Source organism: Portunus trituberculatus, chromosome 16 (assembly GCF_017591435.1).
Source record: "Portunus trituberculatus isolate SZX2019 chromosome 16, ASM1759143v1, whole genome shotgun sequence".
NCBI lineage: Eukaryota > Metazoa > Arthropoda > Malacostraca > Decapoda > Portunidae > Portunus > Portunus trituberculatus.
Window position 1 is genome coordinate 2,824,183 of NC_059270.1, and position 20,547 is coordinate 2,844,729.

The 20,547-nt window shown below is 37.7% G+C and overlaps 1 protein-coding gene across 1 annotated transcript; it reads right to left on the reverse strand.

Annotated features, from left to right (window-relative positions):
* Window positions 1-143: 143 nt before the first annotated feature.
* LOC123504539 (nucleolar pre-ribosomal-associated protein 1-like) lies at window positions 144-20,277 on the reverse strand. The gene is made up of 15 exons (XM_045255126.1): window positions 19,770-20,277; window positions 18,446-18,620; window positions 17,800-17,945; window positions 14,747-14,947; window positions 11,865-14,505; window positions 9,968-10,266; window positions 9,452-9,774; window positions 8,577-8,787; window positions 7,109-7,236; window positions 5,904-6,107; window positions 5,044-5,264; window positions 3,659-3,857; window positions 2,658-2,846; window positions 1,117-1,740; window positions 144-662 (listed from the first exon to the last, which is right to left on the reverse strand). Exons 1-15 carry the CDS (start codon window positions 19,819-19,821, stop codon window positions 420-422), a joined length of 5,856 nt encoding a protein of 1,951 aa, XP_045111061.1. The 5' UTR covers window positions 19,822-20,277; the 3' UTR covers window positions 144-419.
* Window positions 20,278-20,547: the final 270 nt, after the last annotated feature.

The following is a 20,547-nucleotide window of genomic DNA, read 5'->3' on the forward strand; positions in this document are numbered from 1 at the left end:
GTGGATGGTGCTGTCACAAATTTGCACACAGGCTGATCTGTCTTGGTGATCATCTGACCTGAATATCATCTACCTCAGTACCAGGCAATCAAATCCACAGTAACTCCCTGACTTGCAGATTGGGTTTATACAAAAAGAGTAAAGAAATTACAAATATTTAATTGCAACTTAACATATAGTACATTCTTTACACAACTCCCTAACAATGAAAAAACACATCACAAGTAGAAACATACAACACTCTCCAAACACAGCTCACTATATGCACTCCAAATTTTCTTTCACAGTAACTGCTGGAAAGAACACACATACAAACACATACACTATTTTCTGCACATTGACAGAGATCTAGTATAAATGGAAGCAACACTAATAATTATTTATCCCCCTTCAGTTCTCCATGTTTCCTTTTCTTTTCATTATCTTCCTAATACATTTAAAAGCTTCAAAACAGCCTCCTTCAATTCCATAATATCATGAGGACTTTTCTCACCATCAGACTCAATATGTTCCAGTTTCTGTAAAGCGACACTGAGGGGCTCACTTCTCCATTTCTCTAAGAAGTCTTTACTCTTGGTTCCGAGCAGCCTCACTTCTTCATCATCAGTCAGGAATCCTTGTAGAAGATCATGCAAAATGTTCCACTGAATCCTTTTAGATACCTGAAATCAAACATTTTTTTTCTTAATATAAGTAAGATTTCATGAGCATAATAGTGGAAAAATTAAGCTAAATTTCTCACTGACAAATTTCATATACAGTAAACCCTGATTAAGTCAGACACTTTCAAGAATTCAGCTATTTGTTCAAACCTGCAAAATAGAACAGTATGACAACTTGAGAGAGAGAGAGAGAGAGAGAGAGAGAGAGAGAGAGAGAGAGAGAGAGAGAGAGAGAGAGAGAGAGAGAGAGAGAGAGAGAGAGAGAGAGAGAGAGAGAGAGAGAGAGAAAATTGCCATCAACATTTTTTGCTATTTAATAGAAAATTCATAAATCAAACTAAAATTCTTATAAAAAATCACCAATATTGACAAGTAAAGGCAAAAAAATGTAATCAGATTTAAAACAATTTCTAGTGACAATGATGAAAACTTTAAACTGAATCTTCTTACTGACCTGTTCTTTCATAATGTCCGGAGCCATCGCCACTAAGCGTATCCTCTGTTTCTCAGTGAATACTGACTCTCTGATTGTCTCAACATAATGCAAAGTGTCTGACACAAGCTGCAAATGTGTCGCCACAGTAGTGAGTGGAGAGTTTGCAATGACAACTGGTAGAAGTAGTTTGAGAGTATTGAGATATTCATAAACAAATAATGGAGGCAATAATTTCTGCACTGGAACATTTGAATCCATCAACTTTTCATCTTCATTTACATCTTCATCAAAATCCTTTGAGCATGAATCAAGTCTAATTCTTTTAGGAGAATTAGTCTTGGTTTCAGGATCTGCTTTTCTTTTAGTGTGACTATCATCTACTTCTAATAACTGCTTGTCAGGAATATCACTTGCTACTATATCTTCCCTAACAGTAGTCTGAAACAGTGTTTCCCAGAGAGCATTCAAAACTTTCACTACACTTGATAGAAGCAATAGATGGCTGGATTTGCTACTTGAGGGATCATGGGTGTCAGGTGATGACACTGCAGACAGCACAGTCAAAAGACTATGCTGCACCACAAGTTCAACAGCACCAAGAGGAATGCGCACCATTGCTTCCAGCACTTCAAGAACCTGTACCTGCAAATTTCAATTCATTATTAGGCAAAGCTACAGCAACCAATCATTAATGATGTTGAAATCACTGACAATATATTTATTCTATATCTAAGCATTAGAGATAAGTCAAATATTTTTGTCATAAATTGTCTTATTCATCTAAATAAATATTTCAAATCAAAGGAACCCCAAAAATTACCTTCAATGTGCATTGTTTTAACATTAAGGAGGAAATTATCTTATTTTGTCTTTGATTAACAATGATATGTGCAATTTGCATGAACATGAGTAACAGGAAATTACTACTATAAAACTGTAGTTAGTGCAAATGACACTACTTTACTTTGCAAATGTTGTGGATCAGTGCAAGGTAATGACAATGGTAATGGATGAATAGTTATTTAACCACTGCCTACAGGGCCAAATAAACCTTCTTGACACTGGCACGCTTTCAACATTACAGACCATAATTAATTTCATTCTTTTATTTCACTCTATATCTCTTGGAACTCAATACAAATATCATATATGTAACTTGATCCTCAAACTAGAACCAAAGGAAATAATGTGCCTACTTTCTGCTCCATTAGGTACCCAAAGATATCCAGCTTCTCATAATTTGATGGAAGAGTTTCATGATGATGCCATGAACAGTTTTGGCTTTCACTTTCCTTTGCTGAGTAAGTCTTCAACTGTCCTTTGCTTACAACCTTCAGATTACTTCAACATTATACAACTCTGCCTTAATAAGCAATAATTAAAATTTTCCACCAATGAAAGTAGGAAGGAAGAGATGGTTTACTTGTTGCAATGAGGAAACCAACAACTGATTGCAGTCATGGTCGTAAAGTGGGTAAGTTGTAAGTTAGACAGGTTATAAGCTGACAATGATCTGTATTGTTCCCTTTTCATACTGTTTGCAATAAAAAGATGAGTACCTTGAGTTCATTGTCATCTGAAGGGGCCTGAAGCATGCCCATCATGAGGGTTGCAGTGAAGCTTCTCTGGCTAATTTTGTAGTCAAGAATCTGCCGGATTCCAGATGAGAGGATGGAAAGCAGGAATGACCTATGCTTTTCACTGTCAGTTATATGTGCAGAATTGTACAGTCTAAACAATTCAGGAACCTGAAACCAAAAAGAAAATATATAATGTCTTATTTGCTGGAGTGCAAGTGTTTGTGTGTGTGTATTCACCTGGTTGATTTACTTATAGCTTGTAGCATCAAGATGTGAGGAAGTTAATGTTATTTAGTTTCCAATTTTACTCTTATCTAATTCTAACTTGCACCACTAATTTAAAGTGATTCCTTTATATCTATGTTTTCCAGTGTAAGTAATTACCTATCTCTATGTTGGTAGAGGGACTGAAGCATAAAGGCTGATGATGGTACAAAATTAAAGACACCCACTTAATAAATAGACTGTCATGTGCAAACCTACTGGCTTCTTGTAGCTTTCTAAATGTGTTATGTTCTTTATGCAGTTAAGTACCACATGCTTGAATTATTTCAGCCTTGGCAAGCAAAATTATATGAACATACAAAAAAAATGTGAAGAGCACAGAGAATAATTCCTCTGACTACATATACATGCTTGTCTGACAAATGAACCAAATTCTTAACCATAACATCTCAGTGCTAACTAGAGTTCATGAAGCTGGTACGTAGGTAATAGCACATATACCACAAAATACTGTAGTGATTGTAGGGAAGCACATCATATTCATCACCATTAATAGTGAACTTACTTTTTCAAAACCAATTTTTTTTTTTTTTCATCTGTTCACTGTTAAAGAGATATCCACTGCACTTCTGTGATGAAATTTGTCATGAATGTTCTCTAATTCCAAACCTAACATTTGTATTTTATGTGTTTTCCATCAAACCAATAAATCACAAGCACAAGTGATTTCCTAGTGATTTGACCATGTCACTTACTAAATACAGTTTGAAGTCAGGCTTCAAATAAACATAGTTGAGAACTATATAATACAAGGGATGCTCTGGCTGAGATAGAAGCTGAGATGCATGGATGAGGAAGTGAGTTGTCAGTGCTGGCAGGCGCCGCTGCTTTCCTTTCAAGGCACAACTGACAACTCCTACCAACCAAAACCATGGTAGACTTAATCTTTTATGTCTGAAATGAGAAAAACAAAACAAAATTTAGAGATAACTATTATTTTCTTATGAAAAAGACACTGCAAATTAGTTTTCTTACAGGCGTATTCTTTGGGAATTTATGAACTATAAGCTATGTCTATGTAAATGTAGACATGAATTGAAAAATGGATATTTTTAGATGTCTCCACTAAAAAGAAAAGAAGGCAAAATAAGATTCTTGTATATATAGTACTCTTAATATTTTGAAAGCCCATCTTACTCGATCTTTATTCTCAGCCTTCCATTATCCACCCAAATTATCCAAATTACCTTTATATATATATATATATATATATATATATATATATATATATATATATATATATATATATATATATATATATATATATATATATATATATATATATATATAAGAAAGAGGGAGAGCTGCAAAAAAAAAAAAAAAAAAAAAAAAAAAAGGCCCACTGGAATTGCAGTCTCCCTAAAAGGTCAGAAAGAATTAGGTAAAAGCCAGGGACAAATGTCTTGACACCTCTCTCTTAAATGAAGTCAAATTATAGGAAGATGGAAATACAGAAGCAGGTAGGGAGTTCCAGAGTTTATCAGTGAAAGGTATGAATGATTGAGAATACTGATTATCTCTTGTATTAGAGGGTTGGATAGAATAGGGATGAGAGGAAGAAGAAAGCCTTGTGCAGTGGGGTCACAGGAGGAGGGGAGGCATACAGTTAGCAAGATCAATAGAGCAGTTAGCATGAAAACGATAAAAGACAGAAAGGGATGTAACATTTTGGCAGTGAGAAAGAGGCTGAAGACAGTCAGTCAGAGAAGGGGGGAGTTGATGAGATGAAAAGCTTTTGATTCCACCCTATTTAAAAAAACTGTATGAGTGGAACCCCTCCCAGACATGCGAAGAGTACCTACTAATGAATATTACTCATAAGTTGAACATTCTAAACAAAGATATGACCATAAAAAATATATTAACATTAATGTATTTCTATGTCCAGTTTTTTTATGCACACATTTTAAACATACCCTGAAAATATCAACTCTTAAAATCAAGCAATTCTTTTAACCAGTATTTCTCTTAAAATCAAGCAATTCTTTTAACCAGTATTTTCACTCAGATTATTTTCTCCTAATTGTGTACCATTTTGATAAAGAAATAGGGCAGAGGATGCAGTGTCAAAGTATCATACCTTGATTTCTCCATTTTATGAACCATGCATCTAAGAATGGCAGCACCGGCACCCCACACTGGCTGCTCATGTGATGTAAGGGCTATGAGGCCCAGAACAGCTGCACCAGTTTCTGCATAATCTATTTCACTTAATCTTTCTTCTTCAGACAAATACAACATCAGTGGCAGCAGAAATCGAACATCATACACTGTTTTGTCCTCCTTGCTGATGTCTGTTGGCTGAAGAAATAATACGGTAAGTTTTCAAAGCTATAGAAATTTTTACTTTTTATATTAATACACACATGTACATGCACACACACACACACACACACACACACACACACACACACACACACACACACACACACTGGTACACTGGTATTAAGTGCAGCTTAACCATATTTGCGATAAGTGAGAGGATAAAATAAAACTTGTCTCATTTTCATTAATAAAGATTAGGGCCTGCTATCAAATACTAACAGAAGGATGATCTCTATGGAAAATGTGGCATAAACTAGGACATATGATACAAGCTGAGATCCTTTTATCCAGAATTTAAAAAATCTAAAATGCCTCTAATTCTGAGCATTCCTGACAAAATTCTTAACCCCTTCAATACTGGGACACATTTTTACCTTGAGATTTTTGTACGATTATACCAGTTTATTTACATTTGAAGGGTCTTTGGAGGTCAGAAGATTAATGGCCAAAGCCTTCACTATTCTCATCCCCTCAAAAGTTTCTGAAGCTGTATAAAATCACCAAATAGTTAGCAGAATGAATATGGAAACATGTCATGGTACTGAAAGGGTTAATTTGTACTTGCTTGTACTTGAAAAAATCACTTCTACATAACTCCATAACTCCTGCACATACCTCCAAAGGCAGCCTTGTGTTAAAGTTGTAGCAGGTGTGCAGAATTTTGTCCATGCTTAGCTGGCCCAGCACTTGTTCTGGCATGGGATCTCTGAAGAAACCTATGTTTTGAGTTTTCACACCAAAATGAACAATAGCAGCTTTGCCCCACAGGACTGGTTGGTAGCTGGTCATGTAACCCTTCTTTTCATAGGTGAACAGCAGCTGTTAAAAAGTAAAGACATAATATGATAACTTATCCTCAGATGCTCAACTTCAAATAATCAATAAGTATGCAACTCACATGATCAATACATCAATGCTACCATTATTTGATACATAGAATTCTTGTGGTTTGAACATGAATACTATAAACCAAATTTTTAATCAGTGCATGTCATGTCTGTGTTCAGTAGCTTTTTGTCTCATCAGCTTCCCTCCTCTGACTGACTGTCTTCAGCCTCTTCCTCGTCGCCAAAACGTTGCATCTCTTTCTATCTTTTATTGCTATTTTCATGCTAACTGCTCTACTGATCTTGCTAACCCTCCTTCTAAGGCCTCGCTGCACAAGGACCTCTATTCTGTCCTACTTTCTAATACAAGAGTTAACCAGTACTCTCAATCATCCATACCTTTCTCTGGTAAACTCTGGAACTCCCTGCCTGTTTCTGTATTTCCATATTCCTACAACTTGACTTCTTTTAAGAGGGAGGTTTCAAGACATTTGTTCCTGTCTTTTGGCTAATTCTTTACCAAGCTTTTAGGGAATTTGCATATCAAGTGGACCTTTTTTTATATATAATATTTTGTTGCCCTTAGCTAGTTTCCCTCTTGCACAAAAAAAGTTGGCTACATAATATAGTCTTGTCCAACTGTCACAGGTAATTTCACTCACCAAACACCGTGACAATCCAGCCACCACAATTTACCTTCCATTAGATGGGACTATTACTGCAATCTGTAGCTACATACACACATCTCACCTATGAAACAGAAATCTATCCCCTGAGCATAACATCAATACTTTAAATAAGATATAATTACAAAGCTTTCTTGAATATATATATACAAAAAATATCTTCATTTAATTCTAGTGGAAAACTCTAATTACAGTACGAGATAAAGAGACACACAGAGAAACAGACACACACACACGAGAGAGAGAGAGAGAGAGAGAGAGAGAGAGAGAGAGAGAGAGATTTGTCTGTGATTAAAAAGCTCCATACTTTTAGAATCCGTTGATCCAGAAGTGACATTGATGCACCATATGCCCCAAGCAAGATAGGCACATGGTTCTCCTGACACACACTTTCTTCACAATCTACAAGTGTCTGCTGCAGTAATACCACTTTCTCTGTAAGTAAAATACGGAAGACCATTCAAAAGTTATTGTAGTTAACACTTTCACTACTGGGACACATTTTTACCATTAGTTTTGGGTATGATTAGACAATTTTATTTACATTAGGAAGGCTCTATGGAGGTCAGAAAATTAATGGCCAGACTCTTCACTATTTGAACCCCCTACAAAAGATTCCAGAGCTGAATAAAATCACCAAATGGTAACCAGAATAAACATGAAAATGTGTCATGGTACTGAAGGAGTTAAAATTACCATGTCTTTACTTACTAGCATGATGTCATATATTTTAGCTGTGTGCATCCTGAGACTTATTAAAATGATCCAATAACATTCAAATCCTAAGTCATTTAATGTTGCCCTTGTTCACTTAGTAGAATTGCAAAATATGGGTATAAAGCTAATACTGAATATGCACACTGGCTAGGTTAGGTTTCAAGACATTCATTCCTCCCCTTTTGTTTTTATTTATACCATGTGGGCTTTTCACGGAATTTCTGGGCTAAAGGGGATACTTTTTGTGGCACTTCCTATCTCAAAGCCCACCCACTAGGAAACCGTTGCCCTGAGTGAGGAAGCCCAACCTACACTCGGACCGTGGACAGGATTTGAACCCGTGCTTGGAGACCCCTCAGACCCCAAAGCACACATGGTTCCACTGTACCACGGCGGTCCCCTTTTCTTAGGCTAACTCTCTAGGACGTACAAGGGCAATGGTAACTAAGTGGGCCTTTTCTTTTCATTGTATGTTGCCCTTGGCCAGTTTTCCCCTCCTACATAACAAAGCAACAAAGGGAAAAGGGAAATTATGATGAATATGTAAGTCACAAAATCATGACTAAATATATGAAATACACAAGGTAAATAAAAGAAAAGGATACAAAGTAGAAAACAAAGGAAAATCATAAAGAATAAAGATACAAAACTTAAATCAATAAAAGTTAAACAGTACTGCAAAGCAAAACTAGAACTGGCAGGAGGAGAGACCAGCAATCCTGCACTCTTGTATGTCAGTGTGGTTTTGAAGGAGAAAAACCTGACATGTCCTTCTCTCTCTCATGTGTGTGTGTGTGTTGGTACTACTACTACTACTACTACTACTATTACTATATGGTTTATTCAATTTGCAGTACATACATACTGAGAATATACATGGGGATGAGGGGAATGCCAGGGAGGCTTAAGATTAGTTCACTAGCCTAATGGTTTATTGTTTGCACTGTGTGTGTGTGTGTGTGTGTGTGTGTGTGTGTGTGTGTGTGTGTGTGTGTGTGTGTGTGTGTGTGTGTGTGTGTTAAGTGTGTTAAATACATAAACTGGCAGTGATCTCATACCTTTCAGCTTCTCCCATTCCTCCTCTTCATTGAACATGAGTGCCAAATACTGAGAGTGTGCCATGATCATTTGGTAGAGAGTATTTATGGGAAGAACACATTCTCCACCTATACTCTTGCCATCTTTTCTATATACAAATGACGACAACTGGGCAAGGGTCTGTACCAAGTCAGGGCCTAAGATGGGATCAGTAATTCCAACACGTAAGACCTGAAAGCAGAAAAATACAAGCAGAATTAAGTTGTGATACATGATGCAGTGTTAAGAGTGTGTGTGTGTGTGTGTGTGTGTGTATGAAAAAATGACCCACAAAAATGGAGCACGCTGCTGAGTGTAAAAGATGGGAGGAATGGTATAAGAAAGATAAACATTAGCAAAGCAGAGCACACACACACACACACACACACACACACACACACACACACACACACACACACACACACACACACACACACACATACAGGGATGACCTCATAGTACCTGAAAACAGTGGCACTAGAGGACATAAAATAAATTGAAAAGGAGTGCATGCAGAGGAGACATCAAGAAGCACAGTTTTCCTCACAGAAGTATAGCAGTGTGGAATGAGCTCACTGATGAGACTGTGTGCCCAGACATTCCACAAATTTAAGGAAAACTTGGATAAAAGTAAATATGGAGATAGGACAGCACAAGCCTAGTGTGGCTCTTGTCCTGTAGCTTACAACTAGGAAATTTACACACACACACACACAGAGAGAGAGAGAGAGAGAGAGAGAGAGAGAGAGAGAGAGAGAGAGAGAGAGAGAGAGAGAGAGAGAGAGAGAGAGAGAGAGAGAGAGAGAGAGAGAGAGAGAGAGAACTATTATAATTTCTTTTCTATCTTTAGACATACCTGTTTGGCAAAAGAGGACCAAAGTTTGTTGCTGGTAAGATTGCTTTGAAGTGAAGACTCATCAACTTCAGCAACAATATCATTTACCAGCTTAACAACACTCAACAAAAGACCTGATTGCTGGTTTTCTTTCTGATACGTCATTTTGATACAGCTCAGACAGATGTGGAGCACTGACAAATGTTCTCCTGGCAGATCAGCAGGGAATGTCTTCAGCACTTTGAACACTGGTAACAAACACATCAGTTTTTTGGGTGGTGATTGCTTCTTGGTGACTATCTCCTCATAAAGCTTGTGGCAAACATCCGTCAGAGTCTCTTCATCTGTAGTAAATGGTATGTTGCTGTAACTCTTATGAACGTGTGTAAAACTTCACACAGATTTGTAGACGCACCACCATCAAAATACGAGACTGATTAACGTCAAACAAATAATAATACAGTTATCAATAATAATTATGGTATCTAGTATATGCAGTTTAGTGTAATAAAACCTACAGGATGATCTCACACCTACCCAATAATCCCTTGCTGAAGATGTGTGGAAGCAGCAGACTTGTTTTATCCTCCTCACCCTCAAAATCCAGGATCCACGTCTTTATTTCACTCAAAACCTTAATGAGTGCTCCAGTCGCCTTCTCAGCAATGTCATTCTGATTCAAAAGTTGTGCTAAAAGAGGAGCCTGATGTGGTAAAATGGTTCCATGCTTCTTCAGGTACTTAGCAAGGGTGTGGCTGTGCTGCGGATGCTGTTTCACTATGTGGCAACAAAGATCTGGACACGGTGGCTGGAACTGCAGCAGAGATTTCAAATTCCTGAAAGCAAAACAAATACTTAGAATATTCAGAGAGCTGGCCTTCACAAAAATACTCAACTTCTGTGAAAATTTGCATCATGAATAATTAATTCTTCATGTTGATATTCTAAACAGTCAAGTGACAAAACCACCTCAAACATACACAGCACTTCAGTGTGTCAGGATTATTTATTACAGTCAGGACTGACAGGAACTTTTGGAACTTTATATGAAGTCTGAAAAAAAGCACAAATATCTGCCATAAAGTAAGTGTTAGATATTAAGGCAAGATGCACGGTCTAATGTGTTATCTTCTCCAAATATCTATTCATTAAAGAATGATCTGTGTTAAAGTGACATGAGGCATTGGTTTCCCAGTTTATTTTGGTCCTTCACACACAACACACTCAGCTCACAACAAAGGTCTGGATTCAAGTCCCAGGCATGGTGTGGTCAATGGACAAGACTCCTAATGTGTTCACCAATCCGCAAGTAGGTATGAGATGTGAGGCGAAGGACTGTGACCTCACTGTACTGGTGCATGATGTGTGAGTGGTCTTAGTCCTACCCAAAGACTGGCCAGTTTGAGCTCTGAGTTCTTTTTGTACAAAAATGGCTGGCTGAGTTACCAGCAGGAAACTGTAGGTGAATTGCACACACACACACACACACACACACACACACACACACACACACACACACACACACACACACACAAGCTTCACAAGCCAGAAGACCGGGGTTCGATTCCCTGGCCGGGTGGAGATATTTGGGGTGTCTCCTTTCACGTGTAGCCCCTGTTCACCTAGCAGTGAGTAGGTACGGGATGTAAATCGAGGAGTTGTGACCTTGTTGTCCTGGTGTGTGGTGTGTGCCTGGTCTCAGGCCTATCCGAAGATCGGAAATAATGAGCTCTGAGCTCGTTCTGTAGGGTAACGTCTGACTGTCTTGTCAGAGACTGCAGCAGATCAAACAGTGAATACACACACACACACACACACACACACACACACACACACACACACACACACACACACACACACACACACACACTCTTAAAAGGTTTAACACACACTATCCCAGTGCTGTTGTCTTCAGACACAACTATACACTATGTCTACCACATTTCCACGTTCTCAGGGTCAGTCTACATAGTCGGATTTGCCTGAAGCCTGGACTTGGCAAGTTGGTTCTTCTGTATTACCCAATATTTATCAAATACATGGCAGCTTCTGTACTACTTGTTTCTCTGCACCTCCCTTAGGATGTTGAGTACTCCCTGGGAGCACTACACATCACTACTAAAACTATTTAGTTAGTAGTTTGTAAACAATAAAACTTAACTCCTTAACTTATACTGACCAAAATTACTTTGTTTTTCATGTTAACAAGATTGATTACTATGACTGACTCTTGAATCTTTACCAAACTCACATAAGAGTACAGTAGAAAACATTAGATTTACAAACATTTCAACTTCAGTCATTTACATACTTATTCTTCACTCCCATCACATATACAAACACTAAATGCAGTGCACAACTGAAAGCAAAGTACAAGATATAACTTGGTAAACTAAATGGATATAGATTACTTTAGAAAGTTCTGGGGAACTCACCTGCAGTAAGCTGTTCAATAGCTGCAGGACTTAACACTTGAATCAGCAGAGTTTCAGCACGCTGAGTGAGAATTTCATGTGAGGCAGATACTTCCTTAGCTCTTCCCCATTCATAAAACTTGCTGAACAGAAGCTCAACAGTTTCTTCTTTTAACTTCCTCTTGAAACTTGTTGTTCTTGAAATAAGTTTTAGAAGCTCAATCAAAAGAGTTTCTAAGGCATCAGATATAGAACATGGAGTCTTAAGGCAAGCAGTGAGCATTTGTTCAGCTGCTTCATAACTCACAACTGTGTGACTCAACATAATGAAAGGTGAAAGTGGATCCCAATAATTTACAACATCATTTCTATTGAGGTGAAATTCCAAAGCCTTCATTATATTATGAAAATATGGAACTACTTTTGAGACAAGTTCTGGCTGCTTTGCTGAAATAGCTGCGATAAAATCCTGAATCAGCTCAGTAACTGCAAAGTTTTTTGAGGAGAATGGTTTGTAAGCTGTCAATATCAAGGGATGTTCCAGCACAGTCTGCAATACATGCTCAGCTTTATTTGGATCATTATCTTCAAGGAATGAGTAAATCTCTTTCAAAAGATCTGCATACTTTTTCAGAACTTTCTTGTTCTTCTTCATGCCTAATTTCAAATGTATGTACAAGATAATCTGTGAGATGATCAAGTCCAAATCAGATGTGGATATCACTTCTGTCAATTTTTCAAGACTTAGTAAATTTTCTACTGCTTGCACATCATCAGTCATAAAAAGATATTTCAGTATCTCTGAAAGGTTGGAGTTTTCTGCTAAGACATTGACATCTTGTGATTTGCTGGAGGTTTCTCTGCACCAGGCTCTCAAATAGTTGACTAATGTTGGTGTCATAACCTTTTCATTGTGAAGAAGAAAAGCAGTCAACAATTCTGGATCATTCACAGAATACTGATAATCAGTAATTACTTTTGAAAAGTAATCAATACAGTCTGGGTCTGATTCTTCTTCAAGCAAGTTAACTGCACCAAGAACCAATCGAGAAAATGGCATGGAAACTGAAAGGTTTGACACTTCCTGGTTATCCACAACTTCCATCGTTTCAAATGACTCGGTAAAAGAACTTCCCATCTCCTGGCTGGTATTTTCCCTCAACTGACTTTTCATCTTGATAACAACATCTGTGTAGTGATGAAGGGATGACACCGTCTTCTGAATTACTTTGGTTAAGAAAGATGTAAGTTTTGTCTCTCTTTCAAGTGTAATGTGTTTTAACCAAACCTTAATACTTCCATCATAATGCGCAGGTAATCCTACTTCAGCAAGAACATTTGACAAAATCCTGCAGCATTTCTCAATTAGAAGAACCTTCAGATCTTCACTCTTATTTGTTACTGATGCCCTTTTAGCTTGTACATATATACTTATCAATTTATATAAAATATTTTCTTTAACTTTCTCATTAAACTCATCTGCAGTTGTTAAAGTGTCAATAACACTTTCCAGACTTTTCCTGTTGTGAGCCATAAGTTCTAGACACATCATTTGAAGTTCTATTTTTTCCTTATATTCCTCTGAACAATCATCATCATCTACTGGTACCATATGTATGATCTCCAGTACCTTTAATGGGTCAACAATCTCATATATGGCTTCAATGGGTTGCATTTCATTATACAAACTTAGGACTTTGATAAGCTTTAGAAGCTCACTGATTTTCTGTGGTGGCACTAAATGTTGAACTAAAGTCCCTTCCATTTTCATGGTGTCAGTTATTTCCTTATAAAAAGCAAGTTTCCAACAAGTAATAATGATACTTGGCTTCAAAACCTTCAACACTATTTTCTTGACATTCTCTTGATTTTCATGTTTTACTTTCTGTGAGAGTTGCTTGCTATTCATAATGTTCTCGATGGTCTCCTTGGTTTTGGACAACATAGCAAGCACAAGCATAATGCCAGAATATCTGACTGAGATGTCACATGACTCCAACAAAGACTTGATGTAGAGATATACAAGTGGCTGAGGTATGATGCATCCCACTGCCCATTGAAGACCATGTGTTTCTATTTTCAACCACGGTTTCTGACTGTCAATAATGCAAGTCACCATGTCCATGAGGGAAACAAAGCCTGTTGTAGGTCTTGGTTCAAGTGAGTCCTTCAAAGAGGCGAGATACGTCCTGAGAAGGTCAGGACACTTACCCAAGAAGGAACCCATTAATTCTCTCTCCTCAGGACTTTGCCATGGTGTCTTTAAATGAAGTAAAATCCTATAGCTATGCAAATTATTTGACTTCATTGCTCCTTCTTGAATCCTTTCTGTAAATATAATTCCCCTAGTAGCTGAAGTGAAGAGAATTAACATAAAGGGATGAAGAACTTCTTTGATCTGAGCTCTTTCACTCAGAACTTCTTTTGCCAAGTCACTATCTAAGTCTTCAAGATCCTCTCCTGTAGCAAGCTTTCCAACAGGCCCCTTCCACTTGTAAAGGTAAAGAAGGTATTTGGTACGTTCAGGTGTAAAAATCGCTATCTTCATGGTCTTTGTGACATTTGGATTGAACAGCACAGACTCACGCATCACCTTCAGCACATTGATGACTCGTTCACAAGGATCCCAAAGAAGACCAGGAAATATGGCCGGCAGCAAGTCTAAAAAAAAAAGGTGGTGGTTAAAAACAATCTTATAATTAACAAGTTTTCCTATTCATCTCTTCAACCAGTTACACAACAAGGGTTTTTCCTTCTTCACTAAAACATGCTCTAGTTTTTCAGCTATACATAAATCAGATATATTGGACATTACTAACAATTACAGACCAATATTATATTTCAGTCACCCATCACACATTTCACCAATACTTCTTATAATAACTTGGTGGTCAATACTTGCCATCTTTTTGAAGAAACTGAGTTATAACACAAGATTCTTTATGGGAGTTCAGGAAGGCCAAAATTAAGTAAATACACCAGGCACGAACATCATACACATCCTTTGAATTCTGCCGATGTGCAATGACTCCAATATTAATTCTTCCCCAATCCAATGTAGACAATACATCACTTGCAGCCTCTTCTCCAAGCATAACCATTCCTGAAAACAAGAGATTATGGACACAGTTAAGGATTATCATTAGATTTCCAGATTTACAAAGGACTTTTACAAATCTGAAACTGCAACAAATGAATCACTACGTATAAAAATTGATAAATGAACAAATAAACAAATTAGTCAATTCTTGTACATATTACATACATGCTTACACAAGTCAAAAGTATGTGACTCCTGCTTTCTCATATATTGAAGTTATGTAAAAGAATGTTTTAGCTAAAACTTTAATACAGTAAGTCCTTGTTATACGGTACATATGCATTCCTGAAGACCTTACCGCAAATCAAAATTACTATATACCGAACCCATCATAACATGTAATAATAGGGGATGTGTTCCAGTACGTCAAAAGTCACCCCTACAGACATGAAAATACTTGAAAACAGTATTAAAAAAAAAAAAAAAAAAAAAAAAAAAGTACTGTGCAAAAGAAATAAACAGAAAATGTTTTTAGTCACCTTTCACTCGCCACATATTCTATCAGATGATGTCCCTCCCGAGGCTAAGGGACAGCAGGGATTTCAGCCCTTACTCATGATATCCACAAAAAACATGCTGTAAGGATTTCACTTGTGTTCAGTGGGAAACGAGGAAGAGATTGATTGTTGTTGTGGTGGCCACACAGCATGGTGGCACAATGATATAGTGTAAACAAAACATGAGCAGATACCGTATCTGTGAATTTTTCTTACCGTAAATAGAATCGAGGGTGGTAATTACCAAACACCGTAACTGTGAATTTACCGGATAACGTAGTACCATATAAGGAGAACTTACTGTACTTAGTGAAGAACCCTTTCTATCTTTACACTTTCAAAACATCTAGGTAGTGACAGAGCAGGGTGTCTGAGTGAAGCTTCAAGCCTGGTTACTGAACTTCCTCATAAACCTCTCTGAAAAGTGTGCTACAGGTTTTCTATAGGATTAAAATCTAAACTATTGCCCAGTCAATCCTTTATAAAGGGTACCATACAGTAATCAATACAATGGATCACAGACTTCACCATCTTGCTTGTAGGTGCTGGATGATTATTGTTTTCATGTCAGAGATCCTTCTCTTTGTGCCGAGCGCATAACAGAGGTGATTATCTCTGGCATGGAGCTATACATTCCTCATACTTTCTCTAACCCTAAAGCTAAAAAGCCTTGGTTTAACTCTGCTTGTTCTCGTGCTGTCAATGATAGAGAGGCGGCTCACAAACGGTTCCGTAGCCATCCAACTGCTGAAACTCATGCCCTATATATTTCTGCCCGTAATCATGCCAAATCTATTCTCCAACTTACTAAAACTCTTTCATCAATAGAAAATGTCAAAGTCTTTCCAATTCTAACTCCTCTCGAGATTTCTGGCATCTAGCCAATAATATCTCTAACAACTTTACTTCTTCGTCTTTCCCTCCTTTACTTCATCCAGATGGCTCTACAGCTGTCTCTTCTTTTCTAAAGCTGAACTCTTCGCTCAAACCTTTGCTACCAACTCAACTTTGGATGATTCTGGGCATATTCCTCCTACTCCTCCACCCTCTGACTACTTCATCCCTAAAATTAAAATTCTTTATAAAGACGTTTTCCTGGCCCTCTCTGGCCTTGATTCTCGGAAGGCTTACGGTCCGGATGGAGTCCCTCCTGTTGTTCTCAAAACTGTGCTTCCGAACTCGCTCACTGCCTGGTCAAACTCTTTCATCTGTGTCTCTACTTCTATTTATCCTTCTTGCTGGAAGTTTGCTCACATTCAACCTGTCCCTAAAAAGGTGACCACTCCAATCCTTCTAACTACCGCCCTATAGCTTTGATTTCCTGCCTTTCTAAAGCCTTTGAGTCTATCCTTAATAGGAAGATAATGAGGCATCTATCAGCTCACAACCTTCTCTCTGATTGCCAGTATGGTTTCCGTAAAGGCAGATCTACTGGTGATCTTCTTACTTTCCTAACTGAATCTTGGTCATCCTCTTTAGGGACTTCGGTGAAACCTTTGCTGTCGGCCTTGACATATCGAAAGCCTTCGATAGAGTCTGGCACAAATCTTTAATTTCTAAACTACCCTCCTACGGATTCTATCCTTCTCTCTGTACCTTCATCTCCAGTTTCCTTTCCGATCGTTCTATTGCTGCTGTAGTAGACGGTCACTGTTCTTCCCTAAAACTATCAACAGTGGTGTTCCACAGGGTTCTGTCCTATCACCCACTCTCTTTCTATTATTCATCAATGATCTCCTAAATCTGACTCAATGCCCTATCCACTCCTATGCTGATGATACCACCCTGCATTATTCAACAGCGTTCAACAGACGCCCAACCCAACAACAATTAAATGACTCAAGGCGAGATGCTATAGGACGCCTAACTTCTGATCTTTCACTTGTTTCTGATTGGGGCAGAGAAAACCTGGTTTTGTTCAATGCCTCAAAACTCAATTTCTACAACTATCTACTCGACATAACCTTCCAGACAACTATCCTCTCTTCTTCAATAACACTCAACTTCCCTCTCCTCTACATTAAACACACTCGGTCTATCCTTCACGGCCTTGGTGAGCTTGAAAGAATGTGACAAACAGTAGTCACACAGCAGCTCTAAGTAAACAAACCGGTTAACTTTTGACAATGTTTGGAAGAACAAATTTCATCAGACTCCTCACAGTAAAGCAACCACAAACCATGACCAAATGTGAGTGTTTTAGTGAGCACTGCACATGTCACAGGTTGAGAGGGTTAGTGCCTTTCTGCCAGTACACACAACCTTAATAGTTCCATGCACTGTCAATGTAGTTTCAACTGACCATGGCACTGAGAACCACTCCTAACCCCAGGCAAGATATTTCATACATTTCTTTACCTGTAAGACAACGGAGCATAGCCTTTGAAGATCTGTTGGTAATTCCATGTCCAGTAAGTTTATAGATGGCTGTTTCATGATTGTGAAGTACTTGCTGAGTGATGTGAAGACCAACATGAGTGTATTCTGTTATCTCACCAGCAATGCTGAAAAAGAAATTGCACACATGTAAAAGATAGGACAAAAGGTTTCCTATGCTATCATTAGTGATCTTGTAATGCACAATATCAATTTGCTATGTCCCAGATACCTTTTTTCATTGTAAATTTTTATACTTTGGTCTGCCCAACTGGATAACAGAATGCTTCTCTTAAACAAGATTTTCTTTTCAATATATTTCTACATTAAACCTACTTCAAATAATTTATGCTACAACTCCAACACACTTATTCTTCCTTTAATTCATGTATCAGAGTTCAATTAATCTTAATTTTTAGTTTATTCTATACCAATCTACTATCTAAATACATAATATGGGAAGAGATCAAGTGTCAGAATGATAAGAACAGAAAAATAAGAACATTGTATGGACCGATTCCTGTATAAACCACATTACTGATGCTATTGTTGCTGCTACTACTACTATGTACTACTCATTCACCAGTTGTTGCTGCTCCTACAATAACTTCAATAAAGCATTTCTTACTTTAAAACTATGTGACCAAGAGTAATAAAAATGGTGGCTAGCTCTGAACTGGTTCGCTTCTCTGCCAGCAACAGGTCCAGGATTTCATTGCATTTCCTTGAGGTGAGGAGTAGTTCGTGAATGATGGCGTGTGGCTCACTACTCTCCTCCACTGCAGTATTGAATTCATTCAGGGCTGCAAAAAAAAATAAATAAATAGGTAAATAAAATAAAATAAAATAAAATAAAATAATAATAATAATAAAAAATAAATAAACAAATGAAAAAAAATAAATAAAAAACAAATGATAAATAAATAATAATAAATAAAAAAATATCTGTATGTAGAGTAAATCAACAATCTAAATACATCTTAGAAACCATATAAGGAAGTTTTGGTGGAATAAATTTATTTATCACTTTACCGTCTGGGTTGGTTACAATGCCATTAGGCTAAATTAGAAGGTGTTGAGGAGACGAGAGCCTGTTCTTTAAGTCAAGTTAGGGATTGAGATGACCATAATCCCTTTATTAGATTAAGTTATTATTAGAAGGTGTTGAGGAGACGAGAGCCTGTTCTTTAAGTCAAGTTAAGGGATTGAGATGACCATAATCCCTTTATTAGATTAAGTTAGGTCAGATCAGGGGAGGTGGAGGGGTGTGGAGACTTCTTGTTAGGTTATGTCAGGTCATGGGACATCAGCAGGAGCATCAGGATAGGTTGAATAAGGTTACAGGTGGTGGTCAAGAGGGGATGTAGCCTTCCTGTTGGATTAGATTAGGTTAGTTTATATAAGGGGAACTGGGGAAGTAGCCATGTCGTTAGGTTAAGATTAACCCCTTCAGTACTGGGAATGCGTTTTTACCTTGAAATATGCATACGATTAAACCATTTTATTGGCATTAGGAAGTGTCTATGAGGGTTAGAAGATCAAAGGCCAGAGTCTTCACTATTTTAATCTGCCACATAAATTTTCAAAGCTGTATAAAATAATAATTAGTAAATAGAATGAATATGGAAATGCATCCTGGTACTGAAGAGGTTAAGGGGGGGTGTAGCTCCCTTATGAGGTGACACTGGGTTTGGGACAAGTCATATTTACTAGCCAAGCTCAAAAAATGTCCATAATAAAGTTCTCTAATGATTTAATTCAGAAACTTTCCTCAAGGCCAAACGAGGAGGGAGAGAGAGAGAGAGAGAGAGAGAGAGAGAGAGAGAGAGAGAGAGAGAGAGAGAGAGAGATTTTCATATTGGTAATTGTGTACATCTGACAACCCCCAACCCACGCAGCTGTGAGGTAGATGACGGGATGTCTATACTATGGTAGTGCCGACAAGTCATTACCGGCTATTGGAAGACTGCCCTCCAATTCCTTCAGCAGAGCGTCAACCTTCATCTCTGCTGTGTCCTTTGGCTGGGTGGTGCGCTCCCTGGCTCGCTGGGTCACTGGATATTGGCAGGTGTAGTCATGGCAGGTCAGGAGGTCTAGTTACTCCCTGAGATGGCTGTACCACTGTATGCCTGCCCTATCACTGCCCCCGCCTCCACTCCAACCCTGTCCAGTAATTGGCGTGGGACTGAATGCTTTTGTATCGACTCCCGCTTTTATGTATATTTCTTGTTCTTATTTGTGTTCTATTCTTGGCTTATTTTCTTGTATTTCTTGCCAAATTTTGACCTCACTGCTCACACCACCACATGTTCAAACTCCACGTGCACTGCCACACTCTTGTCTCGCACCTTTTACCCGATTTTTATTATTATATCTCAACGCAATAATACGAAGTTTTTGTACACAATAATTGTTAATCTCTCAGACAAAAATATCTGATATTTATGATATTTTGTTTCTATGCTCTATAAGGCTATAATGAATATTCAAATAAGAAAACTCGGAAGAAATAGAAGTCTGCTATCAAGGTAATGTTTACAAAACTTAGTTTGTTTCAACTACTGCAGTGCGACTTAGAACAATATTCTCTTTCCCGTATTGCAATGACACATCCTGAAAGACTAATACAATGAATGATATGTTTAGGCTTTCATCAAATGTAATTCCTTTCGAAGTGTTATTACTCTGTACGATCAGATTGATTTCTTATAATAAAAACTGTCTTTTGTA